General features: G+C 40.2%; 2 protein-coding genes and 1 pseudogene across 2 annotated transcripts; 2 read left to right on the top strand and 1 right to left on the bottom strand.

Moving 5' to 3' along the window:
- Window positions 1–841: 841 nt before the first annotated feature.
- LOC148362839 (high choriolytic enzyme 1-like) lies at window positions 842–5,411 on the top strand. The gene is made up of 8 exons (XM_088340418.1): window positions 842–965; window positions 1,585–1,630; window positions 1,716–1,868; window positions 1,962–2,079; window positions 2,947–3,125; window positions 3,193–3,274; window positions 5,020–5,179; window positions 5,353–5,411. The coding sequence occupies exons 1-7, from the start codon at window positions 891–893 to the stop codon at window positions 5,147–5,149; spliced, it is 783 nt and encodes a 260-aa protein (XP_088196544.1). The 5' UTR covers window positions 842–890; the 3' UTR covers window positions 5,150–5,179; window positions 5,353–5,411.
- Window positions 5,412–6,898: 1,487 nt separating this feature from the next.
- On the bottom strand, window positions 6,899–7,044 carry LOC148362838 (U2 spliceosomal RNA; annotated as a pseudogene).
- Window positions 7,045–7,372: 328 nt separating this feature from the next.
- LOC148362837 (high choriolytic enzyme 1-like) lies at window positions 7,373–15,105 on the top strand. The gene is made up of 8 exons (XM_088340416.1): window positions 7,373–7,461; window positions 9,213–9,258; window positions 9,323–9,475; window positions 9,555–9,672; window positions 11,980–12,158; window positions 13,765–13,846; window positions 13,953–14,078; window positions 15,048–15,105. The coding sequence occupies exons 1-8, from the start codon at window positions 7,387–7,389 to the stop codon at window positions 15,049–15,051; spliced, it is 783 nt and encodes a 260-aa protein (XP_088196542.1). The 5' UTR covers window positions 7,373–7,386; the 3' UTR covers window positions 15,052–15,105.
- Window positions 15,106–18,900: the final 3,795 nt, after the last annotated feature.

Here is an 18,900-nt window from a genome sequence, read left to right as displayed (position 1 = left end):
TGTAGTTTTTTTGTAGCATTACCGTACTTTAATTTTGAAATATTTTTTAGTATTTCTATAGTCGTATTTTTGTTGTCTTTTTATAGTACAATTATCATAGCATGTCTGTAGTATTTCTTTCATAATATTTATGTAGCAGTATTTTTGTAGTACTGTATTTCTGTAGAAGTATTTCAAAGTATTTCTATGCAAGTATCTTTATCCATCCATCCATTATCTGCACCGCTTATCCTCAGTAGGGTCACGGGGGTGTTGGAGCCCATCCCAGCCAAATTCTGGCAGTGGGCAAGGGACACCCTGAACTGGTTGCCAGCCAGTCATTCTCAAGTACTTTTTTAATTTATGGTAATTGTATTTTTGTAGTTTTTCTGTTATAATATTTTGTAACAGTGTGTTTGTATCATAGTATTATCGTAGTAGTGTTTTTGTGGTATTTCTATAATATTTTTTTCTAATCAGAATGAAGACAAAGTAAGATGTTCGACCCTGTTTTTAAGCACTTAATTTGATGTGGGTGCTCAGCACCCTCAAAGCTCCGAACCTAAAATCGCCCCTGGGTTTGAGTATCCTATCGCTCCTAAAAAGTGTTATGGAAATCCTACGCTTCACCAGTAACAGTACCAGTTCTAAAAAGTCCCCTTTACCCTCTTAATGGACCGAAATGTCCTACGTAGAGAAAACCAGTTACTAGCGAATCCTGGTCATCCCGCTCGTCATAAAACCCGTCATTGAACTTTAGATTGTGGGAATTTCACAGGTTTTTTTTTTCGCAGCCTAGAAGAAAACAACTTTCCAAGTGAGCTGGTGGGAGAACACCGTATGCTATCAAGGTCATTAGAAAAAGCTATTTAAAAAGGCATCGCAGTGGGCAGCCTGTCTCCCCCATTTTCATGATGAAGCATCTTACCATTTTCGCCGTCTTTACGTTGATCCTCTCCTGCGGCACCGGCTCGGCCATGCAACAGGTCAGCCAAACTATCAAAAGAAGGTTTTAATTGAATTCTATTCGTTGTTATTGAATTGTGAGGGGTTACTGTACGTAGCAGCATGTCATAGTAATTGTGCATTTTATTTCCTGTATTCTCTGGCCCAGACATGGGACCAAGTCACACATGTGCAAGTCTCAAGTAAGTCTCAAGTCTTCACCTTCAAGTCCCAAGTAAGTCCCAAGTATTTTTTTCTTGGGCAAGTCAAGTCACAAGTCAAGTCCCGAGTCTTAGATTGCCAAGTCCAAGTCAAGTCACAAGTCATAAAAACAGCGACTCGAGTCGACTCGAGTCCAAGTCACTAAGTCTCAAGTCCCCATGTCTGCTCTGGCCTATAAGTCACACTTTTGAATTTCTGAAATATTTGGGTGCGCCTTAAAGTCTGGAAAACACGGCACATGGGCTTGCATGTAAATGAAGGATATGGAACAAAATGAGATACTTTTTCCAACATGATCTCCTGTAAATCAGTCATTTGCTGCACGCTCTGCTGCGACAGCACTGACTGTACCGCCCGCCATCGCCCCTATACCCCTTGATTTGAACAAAATTGTGATCAGTGATGCTTTATTGAACCATGACTCCACGGCTGCCACAGGAGGAATCGGTGTCCGAGCTTCTTTGGAAGGCCAACAAAGACGTCGGTAATGCTAAAAACGGCTCTACTGGCTTTGAATTATAAATGCTAAAGTTAGCATGCTGGTGACATTATACGTAAACCGTCCTCAGTGCGCAGAGAAGATGAGCCTCTGGTGATGGACGACATCGCCGTGGACCGAGACGGTGAACGCAACGCCGACCAATGCACGTCCAGGGGATGCAAGTGGCCCCAATCTGCAGACGGGAAAGTCTACGTTCCGTACACCATCTCCGGTTCCTACTGTCCGTTAACCTGATGTATCATTTCATCAGAGTATTTCCAGAATTCTAAAAACTTTTTTTTTTCCTTTTTTTTTTTTTTTTTTAAAAATTCAGCATCTCGCGAACGCTCCCTTATCGAGCGAGGCCTGTCCTCCTTCCAGTCCGTGTCCTGCATTCGCTTCATCGCTCGCAACTACGAGAGAGACTACATCAGCATCCAGCCCAACAACGGGTATTCCCTCACACTGAGTTGGGGCTGGCTTCGCAAGGCTAGCTGTATTGATTCCAGGCTCACTCATTGCCAACAGTGCTGTTAGCACAGTGGTTAAAATCTACATGCCAACAAGTTATGCTAACAGCTACATGCTAATAACAACATGGTAACGCGTTATGCTAACGGCTACGTGCTACTTGTTAGAAAGATTCCAAGCATTTATGTATGATGATTTATGTTACACTTGTGTGTATGTTAATGGCAATTTAATTCTTATCAATTGAAAGGAGTTTCTTAATTGTAGCACAATGTGTTACTTTTCTTAGACATTTCCCCGCTGATTATGCCAAGTATGCAATCTTACTCCGTAGAGAAGGTGGAAATCTCGCCTATCCATTCATGTGCGTCAGTATTTAGATTTAAAGGCATTTGGGTACCAAAGGGAGTCATCGCTACCCACACTGTATACCCTCGCTTCATTGAATTTCTTAAATTTGAAATTCAGAGCACTTGGCAGACATCGCAATGCTTCATTTAAATCGCACCATAGGGTTCTCCTGGTCTACCAAATTCTAAACCAGCTATCTGGCGCCGGCCGGAGCGAACCGCCTCGACATGGGGCCCCGGCGGTAACCACCACTGAAGAGATCCGCGATAAAGGGCAGAGCGCCCGAAATCGCTGCCGACTTCAATGACAGCAACAGCCTCACTAAAAGAAAAAGAACAAGCCGTGTTTAAAATGTAGGAAAAAGTAGCAGCTTGTGGTCCAAAATTCACAATAGTAATAACCCAATAAGATGTGAGTTCAGAAACTAGGAACAAAAAGTCGTTTCTAGCTTCAAGACGGTTGGCGCTACGGCTCGTCTACCTTTTGTCGTCTCGTAGGTGTTACTCCTACGTGGGTCGCCGCGGCAACGCTCAGACCTTGTCCCTGGACCGCCGAGGCTGCTTGTACCACAGCACAGTCCAGCACGAGCTCCTGCACGCGCTCGGCTTCAACCACGAACAATGCCGCTCGGACCGAGACCGCCACATCCGAATCCTGTGGGAGAACATCCAGTCGGGTGGGTACACCAAAAACACTCCAAAACACCAAAAACACTAAACTGATGTGACAACCTTCCTTGTCAGGTTGGGAGTACGCCTTCGACAAGATGAACACGCTCAACTTAAACACGCCATACGACTACAACTCCGTCATGCAGTACCATAGGTTTGTGTAAAACAGGGGTCGGCAACCAGCAGTGGCACGTGAGGGGTTAACCAGTGGCACGCGAGTGCACGGAAAAATAGTACAAATAATTTTCAGTTGCGTTCCGTGTTGTTTAGGGGCTTTACAGTAGTGCCCCTCCTCCCCTGCTACGTGTGTGAGCGCGTGTCTGCGCCGCGCCTCGCAGAGGAGGTAAAATCCCTGTTTTAACCCAGCCACAGAAACACCAGTGTGCGATAAATGAAGTGTTAATCGTCATTACGAGACAAAACATGAACATGAATTCAAGGATGAGTCTGACAAGGCGGAGACATTAAGACACGCTGTGTCCAGGTACGGCCAACAAACACAGACCCTGAAAACCTAAGTCACTGCTAAAAACACCACCACTAAAGCAAGTTATCACATTGCTCACTGCATAGCAAAGCACGGGAAACCATTTATCTCTGCGACCAAATCAGCTGTTTTTTCTGTTGCACTTATTTTCAAGTAGCCTTGTTGCTGTTATTTAAAACTATGATAGACAACTCACTCCCTCAGTCACACCTGGGGACTATTTGGAATGGCCAATTAACCTGACTCTCTCTGTCTCTCTCCATATATATATATATATATATATATATATATATAAAATTAGACAACACAATATAAAAACCCGGTAGGCAAAAACTGAGCTGGCAGCGATCAATGATAAATATTGGTTATTTATTTAAGATCTCAAATGAAATGATCTACCAAAATTAAAGAAGGGCCACAAAAAGCTTAAGAAAAGGTTGTGTTTGGTTTAGGTAAAAAAAAAAATTCTGTAGTTGACATAGATTCTGTTGAATGAGTGAGTTATGTGTTTCAAAGAGAACACATTTTATTTTATTGTGATTTAGTGTGTTTTATTGCCTTTTCGGCCCATAATAATGGCCCCCGTTGCCAGACATTAGTCTCAAGCGTGGCATGTCAAATGCATGGGGGGGGGGCTAAGCGCGCCGATAGCGACGGATGTGATAATGGGTCGCAAAAAAGTTGATAACAAGGGGAAAGAAAAGAGTGAAATCCACGATCAAGTCAAAGAGGTAAAGGATTGTGCTGCTTAAGGTTACATTAAATGGTTTAAAGGCATTTTTATTGTATTACCAGTATATAAATTAGTTATTATGATTTGCACATTAAAACAATGATCGTTTTATAGGTATTAGTTCCATTAGTATTTTGGGTATATTTTTACTTGAGGAAGTATGTGGCATTTTTTAAAGCAGTTTTAGGAGGTCAGCTCGTATGTGATGTAGGCTTATATAAGGCATTTTAACTAAGTACCATTTCACTCCAAAATTAAACAGTTTGTCACAAAACATGTCAGAGCGCGCCAACTGGGGGGAGTGGCGGAAATGCACACACCTGTGGCTAATCCCCCGCCCCTCATGATCACAAGCCTTTATTTGGACTTCTTTAACAGGATAGTCGGTCACATTATTTCCATGTCAGTTTTATTTTCTCTAGTTTGGACATTTTGTTAGTTGATTTGAGACAACCGGTTTGTTTTTGTGTGTTTATTACTTTGTTCCTGGGTTTTGTTGCCTTTATTCCTGTTTCCCTATATTTGGATCCATCGCTAGAACTCATCAGATACCATTGCTGCAACCTAATTCTAAGGAAAAATTTAAAAATGCCAGATTAATAATGGCCTTATATTTGTTGATTGTTTTTATTACAGTATACAGTATTCGCACACATGAAGTACACATTGTTTGTCGCAGGTACGCATTTTCTGGCAACAATAAGCCCACCATGGTGCCCATCCCCAATGCCAACGTCAGCTTTGGCGACGCCAGCCAGATGAGCAAGAACGACATTGCCCGACTCAACGGACTCTACAACTGCAAATGAGGATGAGAAAAATAAGATGAATAAAATGGGGTTAGTGACACGTAAATGCCAAAATAACTTAAGCTTTGTTGCAAAAAGTCACATTTTTACAAATTGGTGTAACGGTTCACTTCTAAGGAAATGTAATTTTACCTTTTAAAATATAACAAAAGTGATGTACATTTTAATTGACGTTTTTTTTTCATATTTTTGTCTTCCTGCAGATTGGAACCCCAGCACAAGGGAGAGTTTCAGATGATAATTAAATTTGCACATATATTCAGTCATGTGTGGACTTTGTTTGTGTGTGTTATTTTAATAGGAGGAGAAAATTACAAAGAAACAATGTTGATGATTTTATATTAACTACTACATCAAGTTTTATAAAAATCACATTTTGACTAAAGGTATAACTAAAATATAGTAAGAAAATATTTAAATCATGTCAAGTAATGTTTATTTGTGACGTCCATAATCACAAGGAGTCTCAAAGGGCTGCACAAACACCACAGAATATTGCAAACCACAGACTATTATGACACCATCCCCTGATCTAAAACCTACATGAAGGCAAGGAAAAACTCAAAAACCTCAACATAAGGTAAATGGAGAAACCTTGAGAAGGGACCGCACATGAGGTAATCCGCCTTCCAGGATGACCAATAAACAGATATTGTCAACAGGAAATATAGGTCATTCATAAACTATAGAATTTAAGTGTGTTTTAATTTGAATAGAAACAAATAATGGCAGATATATAAACTCCTTTTTAATGTAAATAAACTTGTGTCTAAATATGACTAAAACATTGCTCTACAACTCTGATTTTAATCACACGCAAAGGATGGGTATACTATTTGACAATTCGTCATTTTTAGCCAAAAAGAGCAATCATCCAGTTAATTAATAGACAAATTTGTAATCACAAATGATAGATAAATAAAATAGACTTCCCTGTGCTGTCCCATCAGACCTAGAGACGCTATTGCTTGCAATCTATTTCTTAATTATTTAGTGATAAAAAAATCAAGACGATCCTGCAATCGCTAATGCACACTAATAAAATACTACACCGGCAGTAAAAATGTTGCGTTTGTGAGGTACGCAAACACCTCTGTCCCCTTTTACACTTTATACAACGAACTTGTTACGTAAATTGCCAGCAGAGGGAGACAAAGCAACATAAACAAGCACCCGCAACAAGAGGAAGGTTTCATTTATTTTAAGTGTATTAAGTTGAATATGTGACATTGAAGTGATTTAAATTGATAGTTTGTCATGACGCAATTTCAAAAAATATATATATTCTGCATCTACCAATTTCCAATGCTTTGTTACGTTTACCAAAGCTTGACAGCTTTTGATTGGTTAGTCTACGTCGGGTAAATCCAGAAGTGTTGTAGCAATTGGGCTTTTTGTCTTGTTTTTTTGGTTGTTGATTCGCAGCTAATGGAAATAAAGTTTTAAATATGACATCTTTGTCTATTCTGCTTCATTTTTGATGGAATTAGTGAACTGTTGAAAAAAACAAAACCTCATAAATCTTGTTTTTTCGTGTGTGATATACAGTGATATTTTCTAAATGCAATAGTAGTTACTCCCATACATATCGATGGGGGTTTTAAGGGTTATTTAGCTTGTTCATAAATCATTATCCATTATCCGTTATCGGTCAGTTCATAATATGCTACAAAGCCTAGGAGCCGGGACACTTACTCTCAGCCAAAAGGCCAAGCTAAGGTCCTAGCCCTCAAGCCTTGCCGCGATCATTGCGAATGCACCGTTCCCGGAGGTACTGCAATACCGGGCCGTTGCGTGGAGTGGACAGAGCAAGCTCCTATGCCATCTCCGAGTTGCAAAAATCAAAGATCATTCAAAAGCAAAGATAAGGTCCTAGCTAAAGGCAAAGATAAGGTCCTAGCTTTACACATCTTCCTATATTAGTATACAAGCTTTTCAAGCAAAAATACATACAAAATACCCCTGAGAAACCAAGACGCTGCTTACTTTAGTGTGAAAAAATGGACTGTTTTTTTAATCGTAATTTTCTAATTTCTCTCCATGCCTTATTTACAACTAAACCCTGCCAATTTTAATGTGGGAACGTGACAGGTTGTCTTCTCCACAGAAGAGAGCAAAAGGCCACCTTCCCAGAAGAACTCCTGGGAAATTGCAGTGTGTGTTCAAGGTAACTTGAGGTAAGGTTTTAAAAAAGGCAGCTCGGGTAAAAGCTCGCCGTTGCCTTTTTGCTTTTCATCATGACGCAACTTGAACTCGCCTTCGGCGTCTTCGTATTGTTCCTCTTCTTCAGTGGCAGCTCGGCCGCGAAGCAGGTCAGACTCCTCTAAGCATATAAACAAGATTTTGTAATATATAAATAGATAGATAGATACAGTGTTACTTTTACCTCTGAAAAGTGATGGGTCCCGGGGACTCACATGCTCAAAAATCTATGGGTCCCAACAGAGATCTATGGGTCCCCAAAATTTAGTGTTATCGAGGTGGAAATTGTAAATCGGCAACAAATATATGACATAAATCTATACATGCATTCAGTTTTAATCATCACAGTTTATTGGTAATACAAATAAGTTATCACTTCAATATTTTTCAGTCGGAATTATTGCCGTTATCACTTTCTGCATTAAGTTTCGACTTATTACTGACACTGAAGAAATTGCCAATTTTGTGTTGATTTTCACCTTTCCTCGATGACAAGCACCACAACAATGACGTCATCTCGAAGCAACGAGATCTCGTTTGCCGAGATCGGCGTGCAGACGAAAACTCGAACCGCGAGACCAAAACAACAAAGGCGGATCTGCCTGACGAAAAGTTTGGAGTGCGGTAAATCTTTGTTAAAAAAAAAATGTAATCGGGTAATGACAATTTTGTGTCAAAAAAGTTGACTTGACACTATGCAAAAATGATGCGTCTAGGATGCAGGGACGCGGGCAAACGAGAACACTGTGTATAATATATATATATATATATATATATATATATATATATATATATATATATATATATATATATATATATATATATGAGAGAGAGAGAGAGAGAGAAAGGGAGCATGAGAGAGAGCATGAGAGAGAGCGCGTGAGAGAGCATGAGAAAGAGAGAAAACATCAGCATGAGAAAGCACGAGCATGAGAAAGAGAGAGAGCATGAGAGAGAGAGAGGAAAAAGAGCATTAGAAGGAGAAAAGAGAGCATGAGAAAGAGGAAGCATGAGAAAAAGAAAGCGAGAGAGCACAAAAGAGTGAGAGAGAGATAAGATAAGAGAGCAAGGAAGAGAGTGATGAAAAGAGCAAAAATGAAGGATGAGGAAAAGAGAAAGAGTGAAAATGAGGGAGAGAGAGAAAGAGTGAGCATGAGAAAAGGACATTGAAAAAAAATAGAGTGAAAGAAAGAGAGAGAAATAAAGAAGAAAGAAAGAATAAGTGATAGAGAGTGAAAAAAAGGAAAAATAGAGTGAAAGAGAGAGATAAGAGATGCTTATTTGGACTTGATATTATTTCTTGATATATAGTTGATACTTTTTTTCAGCTTTCAGTAATGGACGAATGGTAGTGTGCCCGCTTTGAGACTGGGAGGTCGCTGGTTCGCGCCTCGACCGAGACATACCTAATTGGTATAATGGCGGCGCCCTCTGGCTGCGGCTGCATCGACTCGCTACAACGGGTCAGGTGTATCGACATTTCGTTCTGTGTACATTGTTACAAAGAATGACAATACAAAGGAAATTATTTTTATTATGTAAAGGCAAATCCATTGGATGCCAGGTCCTTATTTTGACTATAATTGCGCACTGCTGTTTGTTGTTTTGGCTGTTACATCGTTGTAGATATCTGACAATCATGTTGCTATTTTTCGATTTACACACCCCTTGATCCGTTTTATATAACCTTGACTATTTAATTCTGAAAAAAGGGGAACAGGGGAGGGCATCAGAACGGGGAATGAATTTCTATTATCTTGAGGGTTTCCCTCCCTGTCCTCCTTGCGAGTTCAAAATCAATTGATGTCTTCTCTCCTTATTTTAAGTGTCTACTAAACTGATTATTACATGATCTCAACAGGAACTGTCTGTGTCTGAGCTCCTGTGGCGGGCCAACAAGGACGTGGGTAATATTATTCCTTCACACGCCTCCTGAAAAGTTACGCTTAACTCGACTGACTCGTGGGACAGTTCAAACAGCGGACAAGCATCTGGTGATCGGAGACATCGCCGTGGACCGAGATCGCCAAAGGAATGCCCACCCATGCCCGTCTGGCTCATGCTTGTGGCCAAAATCCACCGATGGAAACGTCTATGTCCCCTACACCATCTCCAGCGTTTACAGTATTTTAATGCTCCTTTGTACTCCAGTGAATCGTAACGGACCACTATTTATGAGAAAGCTTCTTTCTACTTAATTCAGCCCCTCGCGAGGAAGCCATCATCAAGCGTGGCCTGATCTCCTTCCACTCTGTCTCCTGCATCCGCTTCATCCCTCGTACTTCACACAGAGACTACATCAGCATCGTATCTGGAAACGGGTATCCGGCTATTCACCTTATTGACTCCCAGATAATACTTTCATCATAGGATCTGTCCGACATTTGAGAGAGCAGCCTGGTTTAGTGCCATTGTCAGCTAAAGATGTCAATTTTGAAGATTTGGCAATGAATGAGTTAATCTATACACAGAATGTATTTCTGAAAAGTAATAATATATATCAGTAATAGAGGTACATTACAGCCAGGAGTACAACGGATGTAGCCAGACGGCCTAAATCAGCAATGTCCAAAGTGTGGCCGAGTTACGGCCTGTGATCATTTTTAATGTCATAAAATTAATATTATTTCGCTCACCAGTAATGTTGACCGCAGTTTAAATTAAATTTCTATCAAAAAAAAAAAATATATATATATATATATATGTAATTTCACCAGGGGATTGCAGTAGCCCTTTGGCCATCTTGACTTTGGCTTTATGTGAGAATTCAAGTCCACCCCATTTCCAACATGGCAACTGTAAATAAAAAAAGGAAAGTTGACTATGAGGGCCGCCACTTCCAGGACAAATGGAAATTGAATTATTTTTTCACGAAAATCCGAAACAACTGCTTCTGCCCAATTCGTCAAGAGACTACAACTGTTTTCAAAGAATATAATAAGAAAAAGCACTTGAAACGAAATATGCAGACTACTGAAAGCTAACTGGGAACAAATGCTGTGAAAAGGTGTAGCAACTGGAAGCTGTTTCAACAGCACTGTTTTTTTAAGAGTGAAATGAAAATGCTACAAAGATGAGACACTGATCGCCAAGCACTGCCAACCTTTCAAGTAGGTTGAATTTTTTTTTTAAAGACTGCTTAAAGAATGCCAGGCTGAATAGTGGGCCCTTACATGTTTTCAGCTAACCAAGTCAGTCCCACTTTCTGAAAAGTTTGGACAACCTTGACCTAAATCATGGGGCAGCCTAGCCCAGAAAACGCTGATACAATTCTGCACAAAATAAATGTATATATGGTCGGGGGCAGCACGGCGGTGCAGTGGTTAGCGCATGTGCGGCACAGTTCTGAGGTCGTGGGAACCTCCTGAATGGGTTCAAATCCAGCTCCCGGCCTTACTGTGCGGAGTTTGTATGTTCTCCCCGTGCTTGCGTGAGTTTCTTCCTCCGGGCACTCCGGTTTCCTCCCACATTCCAAAAACATGCATTTCAGGTGAATTGGCTGGTCCAAATTGTCCCTAGGTGTGACTGAACGAGTGAGTTGTCTGTCCCCGTGTGCCCTGCGATTGGCTGGCAACCAGTCCAGGGTGCCCCCTGCCCATTGCCCGATGATTGCTGGGATCCAGCATCCCCGCGACCCTACTGAGGATAAGTGGTGCAGCTGATGAGATGAGATATATGGTCGGGAGCATGGTAAGCCTAACATAAATGCCAATTTTGTTGTTGTTGTTGTGAAACAACATTTTGCCCCAAAAAGATTATTTTTATATTTAATTGTAGTTATTGAGTTAAAATTTTATGTTGCTTTGGAGTAACTCTAAAGCTTTAACCAAATTAAACCGAGTAAAAAGTTTAAAGGGCAGCATGGCAGGTGAGTGGTCAGTGATCGAACCTTCCTGTGTGGAGTTTGCGTGGGTTTCTTTCAGGCACTCCAGTTCCCTCCCACATTCTAAAAACATGCATGTCAGGTTAATTGGCTGGGTCAAATTGTCCCAAGGTGCGAATAAGTGAGTGACTTGTCAGTCTCTGTGTGCCCTGTGACTGCCTGGCAACTAGTTAGGGGTGTCCAGTTCCCACTGCCCGAAGATGACTGGGACGGGCTCCAGCACCCCGCGATCCAACTGAGGATAAGGGGTGCAGATATTGGATGGATGGAAAAAGTTTAAAACTCTTTCAATATAAAGCGCCTAGTTGAGTTAAACGTTCTGGAAATGTGAAACCCTTAACATTCGGGCAGTTTTAAAGCATCAACTTGATTTAATTTGGTTAAAGTTTGAACTCTAACCATCCAAACCTAAGCCCAAACCTGAACCTGAAACGTAATCCCAACAACTAACCACAACCTCTTTAAAAGATGATTTTCCGGTTCAAGTTTAAATTTTTACTGTTTTCATTCTAATATATATATATATATATATATATACACATATATAGGAAAATCTCATTTAAGATTGGAACAAGTGACATCTTAACATAAAATTTGACTGGATATCCACAAAAATTCAGATTTTCACTGCAAAAAAACCCAAATGTCACACCTCAAATAACTTCTATTGTAGATTACTCAAAAGCACCTGAAGAAAGATAGTCACTGCTCTGCTTTGATGTCACGTACCTTCTGTTCCTCTGAGGTGTTCCTCGTCCGTGGGTCGTCAGGTCTGGGCTCAGACTTTGTCCCTGGACCGCAATGGATGCTTGTACCATGGCACCATCCAACACGATCTCCTGCATGCTCTCGGCTTCCACCACGAGCAAAGCCGCTCTGACCGTGACCGGTACATCCGCATTCTGTGGGGGAATATCCAGAAAGGTACATGCACAACACACACTACCATTCAAAGGAGAGGGGTCGCAGGACAATTACCAAAAAGTCACAGTTTTATTTTGCAATCGAGCTGTCCAATATCATGTGTTCTTTTGCTCATTTTGATCTCTTCTTTTTGTTGGTCAGTCTCAGATATGCCTATTTCTTTGCCGCTCTCCCGTGAAGGCCAGAGTCTGAGAGTTGCCTCTTCCCTGTAGATGCCAACACTTGTGTTTTGTACTATTTAACCAAGCTGCTATCTGAGAACCTGTAAGGCGTCTGCTTCGCAAACTAGAGTCTATAATGTACTTGTCTTCTTTCTTGGTTCTGCAGTGGTGCCTCCAACTTCTTTCTTCTCTGTTTAGAGCCTGTTTGTGCTTCTCTCTGAGGGAGTTGTAATAATCATAATAATAATAATGATGATCATACATTGTATTTTGAAGCGTCTTTCAGGTTACCCAAGGTCGCTGTACATAGAGTAGGCCACAACAATAAAGCAAGAGTAAAACAAGAACGTAATAAATAGCAAATAACACCTTAGAGTTAAAAGGGGCGGTATGTGAAGCAGCTCGTCAAGAATAGGCAAGTCTGAAGAGGTGAGTTTTGAGTCCGGATTTGAAGGTGGACAGGGTCGCAGAATTTCGGAGGTCAGGTGGCAATGAGTTCCAGAGCTGGGGGGCAGAGCGTCTGAAACCTCTGCTCCCCATGGAGCTGAGGCGGGCAGGGGGTATAATAAGATGGAGGGAGGAATATGATCTGAGGGTGCGGATTGGCGTGGCAGTGTGAAGGAGGTTGAAGAGGTAGGGAGTGCCAAGGTTATAAATGTAGGTGTTGATAGGGAGCCAGTAGAGTTGGTGAAGGACACAGGGGTGATATGATGGCGAGAGGGGTTTTTGGTGAGAGTTATAGACCAGCTGAAGTTTACGGGACGATTCCCGGCTCCTCCGTGTTATATGTCGAAGTGTCCTTGAGCAAGACACTGAATCCCTAATGCCTCCAATAAGCAGGTAGGTGTCTTGCATGGCTGACTCCCTATTGGTGTGTGAGTGTGTGTGTGAATGGGTAAGTGTGAAGCACGTTGTAAAGTGCTTTGGGAGGTCTTCATTGACTTGAAAAACATTAAATAAATGCAGACCATTTACCATTTACTTTCGAGGTAAACCGTAACGGAGGGAATAGTTGAACACACCATTAAAGGAGATTTTTTTAGCTAATTAATTTCTCAAAAAAGAACAGACTGTCCAGTTTCACAAAAATATTTAATTTTTCTGGCCATTCATAAAGTTTAATCACAAAAACAAATAGGATCCTCCAGATAATAGACTAGCTCAAAGGAAGGTCAGGTAATAGCTTCTCTAACCAGCTCAACTGTTTTCAGCTGTCCTTGTGCACCTATTTACAATGTATATTGAATTAAAAAAATGGACATTTGCAGCTAAAATAGCCATTTACCACATTATCAATGTATGGGGTGTAATTCTGATTCGTTTTGTGTTATCTTCAAAGAAAAAAAAAACGTGTTTTCCTAAAAACTAAGGAGATTTCTAAGAAACCCCACCATTTTGAATGGTAGTGTACACAATGTGAGAGTTGCTGTGACTTTCCACCTCAGGTACTGAGGGCATCTTCGAGAAGGTGAACACACTCAACATGGGAACACCGTATGACTACAATTCCATCATGCAGTACCACAGGTTCAAATCAAACGTGATACTTTAAAAATGGACCGAAACACATCTTAATCACGAAATATTGCCAGTTGTCAAGAAGTATGCAGGAAGTACAAATTTACTGTTGCAGGTACGCATTTTCAGCCAACAACAAACCCACCATGGAGGCCATCCCAAATCCCAACGTCAGCTTCGGCTATGCCACCCAGATGAACAAGAACGACATTTACAGACTCAACACGCTCTACAAGTGTTGGTAACTTGTCAAAGATCACATGTTTTTTATTTTTTTACACTACAAACAATTAAGTATATTCTTTGTATGAATCGTATCGTTTCAAATCAAACGTTCAAAAAGGGTAAACGCAGTTGACATGTTCATACCTGTTAACTTATACTTTCCCCCTATATTTTATACGTTTTTTGTTCATTTCCAATTGTGTACGCCGTATAACAATTACAGTACCTTAAAAAAAACCTTGTTCTTTGTTTGACTGTTCTCGGTTTTCCAATTTCGGATCTAATCCTGAGGTCTACATGTAGTGGAAGCTAAAGCTCTTGTGGGTGATAGGAATGAGTAGAGAGGCGTTGTAAAAGGATAGTGTGATGTTTGGACGTGATCTAAGGGATGAGCAGGGCACCTGTATGATGCGGCAGGGGTAAACCAGTGAAAGCTGTCGGGCCCTGCTGTTGAACTGAAAGAGTGTGTTGTGTCACCGCGACCTGAGTGACATTGCCGCTCTTTTGTGTCCAGTTTCATCTGGAGGAGCGAAAGCATGACCAACTTAGGTGCCGAGGTGCCTAACCTGTTTGGGCATTTGGGTTGGTCGTGGTCCAAAAATGTTTGTGTTTTTGCTATTTTTTCCCTTTTTATTTTCCTTGTTATTGTATGTGTTTGTCTTGCTGTCAGTCACCCCTCTCGAAGGATATGGCCAAGGTAGATAGATATATAGATAGATAGGATCTAATCTTAATTGTTTTAATCACTGGTAGCAGGCGAAAACGTCATCGTATACTGTAATATTGTCACAGTACTCTCTACATCGTCTGTTTTTCTGTGAGTAAGAAGGTGCCTTTTTTGTTTTTGTCAGGTTTATTATCACTTAATGAGGGGAATTCCAGTCATTACTAAGGGAAGAAATTAGCTGACATATTTAGTTAATCAGTTTATTTTCCGCCTGGTGAAAGTGTTACGCTGTCTTGTCATACTTTTGTCTTCCTACAGGTGACGACAACAGGACAACTGAATTTTTAGACAACGTTATTAAAATGTGTGCATTCTCTCTGTGGACTTTGTGATTTTCCAAAGCAATTTTTATACAATTTGTTTTTAGTGGAAGAAAATCACAAAACACTGTGTGTATTACTTTTATTTATTTACCACTTCAAGGGATTCTTCGCCTTTGAAAAGACAGATTTCGGAATAAGGATTTATGAAAAGTATTTGTAATAATATTTAGATGAATATAACATTTTGTATCCGTAAAACACTAATATTTATTTGTTAAAAGGCCTAATGGCAAGAAAACAAATCTAAAAACATATCTCAGAAAAAATTATCATCTATGGAAGACACAGATCATTTTAATGATTTATCATGCCAGTTAGATATAAAACTTCCTAGAAAATCACAACGACCCATCAATGGTGAGCTTTTTTCAGGATTGGCCAGTGTTATACTCAAGTGGTCTTAGGGGCCACAGGCCACTACCACTTGTGTAGTGCTCTAGCACACATAAAGCTATTTAACTGTCCACTAGAAGGCAACACTTGGCCACATTGTGACTTCAACTGTGAAAATGATGCTTTGGGACAACTTGAAATACTGTATACTCTATTTATACTTTGAACTCTAATTTGACATCACTTATGCCTTATTTGAAAACACAACTTGTGAATAAGTACCAAGTAATGAGTTTATAGAAAATAAACTAGACACAATAAATGAATATACCGAATTTTCCGCACTCTAAGGTGCACTAAAAAGCCTTCATTTTTTTCAAAAGCTGACCATGTGCCTTATAATACTGTGCGCCTTATATATGGTTAATTATTGAGTCGCAACAGGTCTCACAACCACGCTAAGCAGCCACTGACTTGATTTTCCCCCGTAGAAGTAGTGTGCGGGGCATGCTGGGATATATATATATATATATATATATATATATATATATATATATATATATATATATAACCAATGTGTCAATCATCATTTGAATCGGTCACTATTGGCTAAAGTTATTTGGAAGTAAAGAAGGAGGGTCCTTTTTAGTATTTACAGACTAATATAGGCTAAAGCGCGGTAAAACGAAGCCTGCAATTGGCCCAAAAAGATGTGAAACACAAGTTAAGTTGGTCTGGGGCCTAGAAAAAATAATTTTGAAGGTCTGTCTTTTTGTAAACAGGAATTATGGGGCTAAACAGACAGCTGGCAACAAGCAGCGTCCATTGATGCAGGAATGCTTTTCGGCGGATTTTTATTTTTTTTGGGTTGGAACATCGCGTGTTTTGGAGCACATAAATATTTTATAAGGTTGGATTTACTGCACTCTCATGGATGTAGGGAGATCATGGTTGCCTATTATCATCGACGTCTTAGATGAGCTACCCTAGCTTGATATTTTTTGGATATCTTGTTTCAGACTGACCGTGATGTTTCTATGTTAGTATATTTTCAGAGTTTAAGCTTTCAAATGATACGTGGCATGGCGTATTTAAGTGACTGGTGACGTCGTACAAACACAATGTCTGAGACACAACTTTGCTTCTCAATGTTAAGGGGTTAAAAAAGTTTGACTGACCTACAGTATCTGACTGTATTGTTGACGTTCCTACGGTAGTGCCTTGTAGTGCGGTGCGCCTTATATATGGAAAGTTAACGAGAAAAGAACATTTTTGAGTGGTGCGCCTTCTAATCCGGTGAGACCCTTTGGGGAGAAAATACGGTAATTTACATGCTAAATATTGAATCATTTTGGCTTTCTTTGGGAAGATGCTTAGTACATTTATACACATAGCCCACTCTGGTTGTGTAAAATTTGTAAAACCTGCTCATCAACATTGCTAAGATTGTCAGTTTGATTGACAGGCAGACAAACACTCTTCTGTCTGGGCAAAAGGAAGTAAATGGCCCAGAAAATTGAGTGAACAATACAAACCATTGTAGCTTTTACGCTGTTTGAGGAACGCTCTGCAGCTTTTGCGTAAACAGTTAGGAACGCGACACAGGTCGGATGAAGTGAATTCCTGGACTCATGGTCGAAATGTGATGTCACTCAGATAGGCTTACTTGGGGGAAAAAGCAGCTAGGGAGTTAAACTTTCCAAGCATTCTGGCAAAAAACTACAGAGCCTATCATGTTCTGTACTTTTTGTACTGCCATGTTCTGAATTTTTGCGATAATGCCTTTTGTCAGGTAAATTCTGAATTTGATGGTCTTGGCTGTCGTTGCTCTCCCGTTATTGTTCTATCACCATGCAGTTATAAATGCTGTGTTGTCCTTCTTTCACATGTTGTTCAGTTACAATTAATTGATCCTCAAACATAACCTTTTTCTGTTTCATAACCTCTCCCTTTCACGTTTTGTTCAGTTAGAGTTAGTTCGGGTTCCAGCCATACCCTGCGATAACTTACTTTCCTGCTTATGTTCAGCTCGGTAGTCTCCCCAAATTATATTTCATGTTTTTTTTTGTCATAGCGCTCTCGTTATCTGTAGAGGTATGGGAGGTTTCTTGTGTTAACTTACTTTCATGTATTGTTCTGTTACAGCTAGTCGTGTTGGAACATTATGTAGCTGTTCTACCCCTGCTTGAGTATGTTCCCTGTGTTTTTCTTTTGTGTTTTTTTATTCAGTTAGAATTACATGGTATTATAACATATCCCGCATTGTTTCTTTCTTGCTTTGTTCAGTTGGAGTTAGATTTTGTTCCTACATATCTTGTGTCTTTTCAATTTCATATTTTGTTCATTTAGATCTAGTCAGTGTTTCAGCAGTGTGGAACAGAGATGTGTAGTCGAGCTTGTGTTAGTGTACCTTTGATGTCTTTACATTATGAAGATTGTCGTTGTTCTATTTCTTTACACTATTCTTTTCTGTTTCCTTTTCTGTAAATACATCCTTTTTTTACATCTTATTTTGTGTGTAGATGTGTGCGATCCGCTTCTCCGGCCACGCCGGATGATGACAAAGTTCAGACCCAATCAGAAAGATCCTTAAAATTATTGCATTAAAACAAAATGGTCGACCTTCAAAGAGTCTTAACGTGTTGGAAATCCCTCACAAAATTAATGATATAAGATTAAACCGACTTTGGGGACCGAAGTTTTAAAATGAGAGCCAAACACCTGCTGTCTTTTTTCCAGTCACAGGATGTTACTGAGACAGAGGCGTCCTATGTGGGAGGAAGTGTGCACGGGTTCAGTATCCTTGATGAATGAACAGAGGATTGCTTTAGATCTCGGTGTGCTTCTGTTCTTTTTCATCCCCGGTGGACTCGTTGAGTTTCAGTCCGCTGACTTAGGTTTTCAAACCTTCCAGATTCAGGAATTCACAACATCAGATCCATCTTTCTAATGTAACTGATTTGAAGAAAACTCAAAAGTACCGGTCAATATTGTGGCACTCGATGGCACCAGGTAGTCCCCTAATATCACCTGAGAAGTCCGCGGACCGGATCTGAAAATTGCGGACCAGTGAAAGGTAATTGTGATTTTCTAGGAAATTTGATTTTTAACTGGCATGATGTTTTAGAGGTTGACTCGGCCTATTTAAACCCTACTTCAAAAAAACTAAACCACATAATAAACACGATAGGGTTATTATTTTAGAAATGCATATTAAACTGGTAGCCTTTTGTTGCAATCAGAAAAGTAGCTCTCTGTTGGTGATCCCCTGCACTACTCGCTAGAATGATTCAGTCTTATCACTATTCAGTTCTCATTCACAGGCTCGAACGAGCCGACCTGCAGCAGACATGAAAGACTGAAAATTCTTTGATTCACTCCCTTGAACTATTTGACTTGGAATAATGTGGTATCATTCTGAGACTAGAACAATCCCCTAATTATGATTCACCTCT

Source organism: Urocampus carinirostris, chromosome 7 (assembly GCF_059441175.1).
Source record: "Urocampus carinirostris isolate Australia breed hairy pipefish chromosome 7, RoL_Ucar_1.0, whole genome shotgun sequence".
Lineage (NCBI taxonomy): Eukaryota > Metazoa > Chordata > Actinopteri > Syngnathiformes > Syngnathidae > Urocampus > Urocampus carinirostris.
This window is presented reverse-complemented; position numbering and strand designations above follow the sequence as displayed.

Bases quoted from the DNA above. Each gene is read 5' to 3' on its own strand.
- LOC148362837 (XM_088340416.1), top strand. From the start codon at position 7,387: ATGACGCAACTTGAACTCGCCTTCGGCGTCTTCGTATTGTTCCTCTTC. The intron at 9,259-9,322 runs GTAATATTATTC...CTCGTGGGACAG, and splicing joins GCGGGCCAACAAGGACGTGG to TTCAAACAGCGGACAAGCAT. The intron at 9,673-11,979 runs GTATCCGGCTAT...TGTTCCTCTGAG, and splicing joins AGCATCGTATCTGGAAACGG to GTGTTCCTCGTCCGTGGGTC.
- LOC148362839 (XM_088340418.1), top strand. From the start codon at position 891: ATGATGAAGCATCTTACCATTTTCGCCGTCTTTACGTTGATCCTCTCC. The intron at 966-1,584 runs GTCAGCCAAACT...CGGCTGCCACAG, and splicing joins CCGGCTCGGCCATGCAACAG to GAGGAATCGGTGTCCGAGCT. The intron at 3,275-5,019 runs GTTTGTGTAAAA...TGTTTGTCGCAG, and splicing joins TCCGTCATGCAGTACCATAG to GTACGCATTTTCTGGCAACA.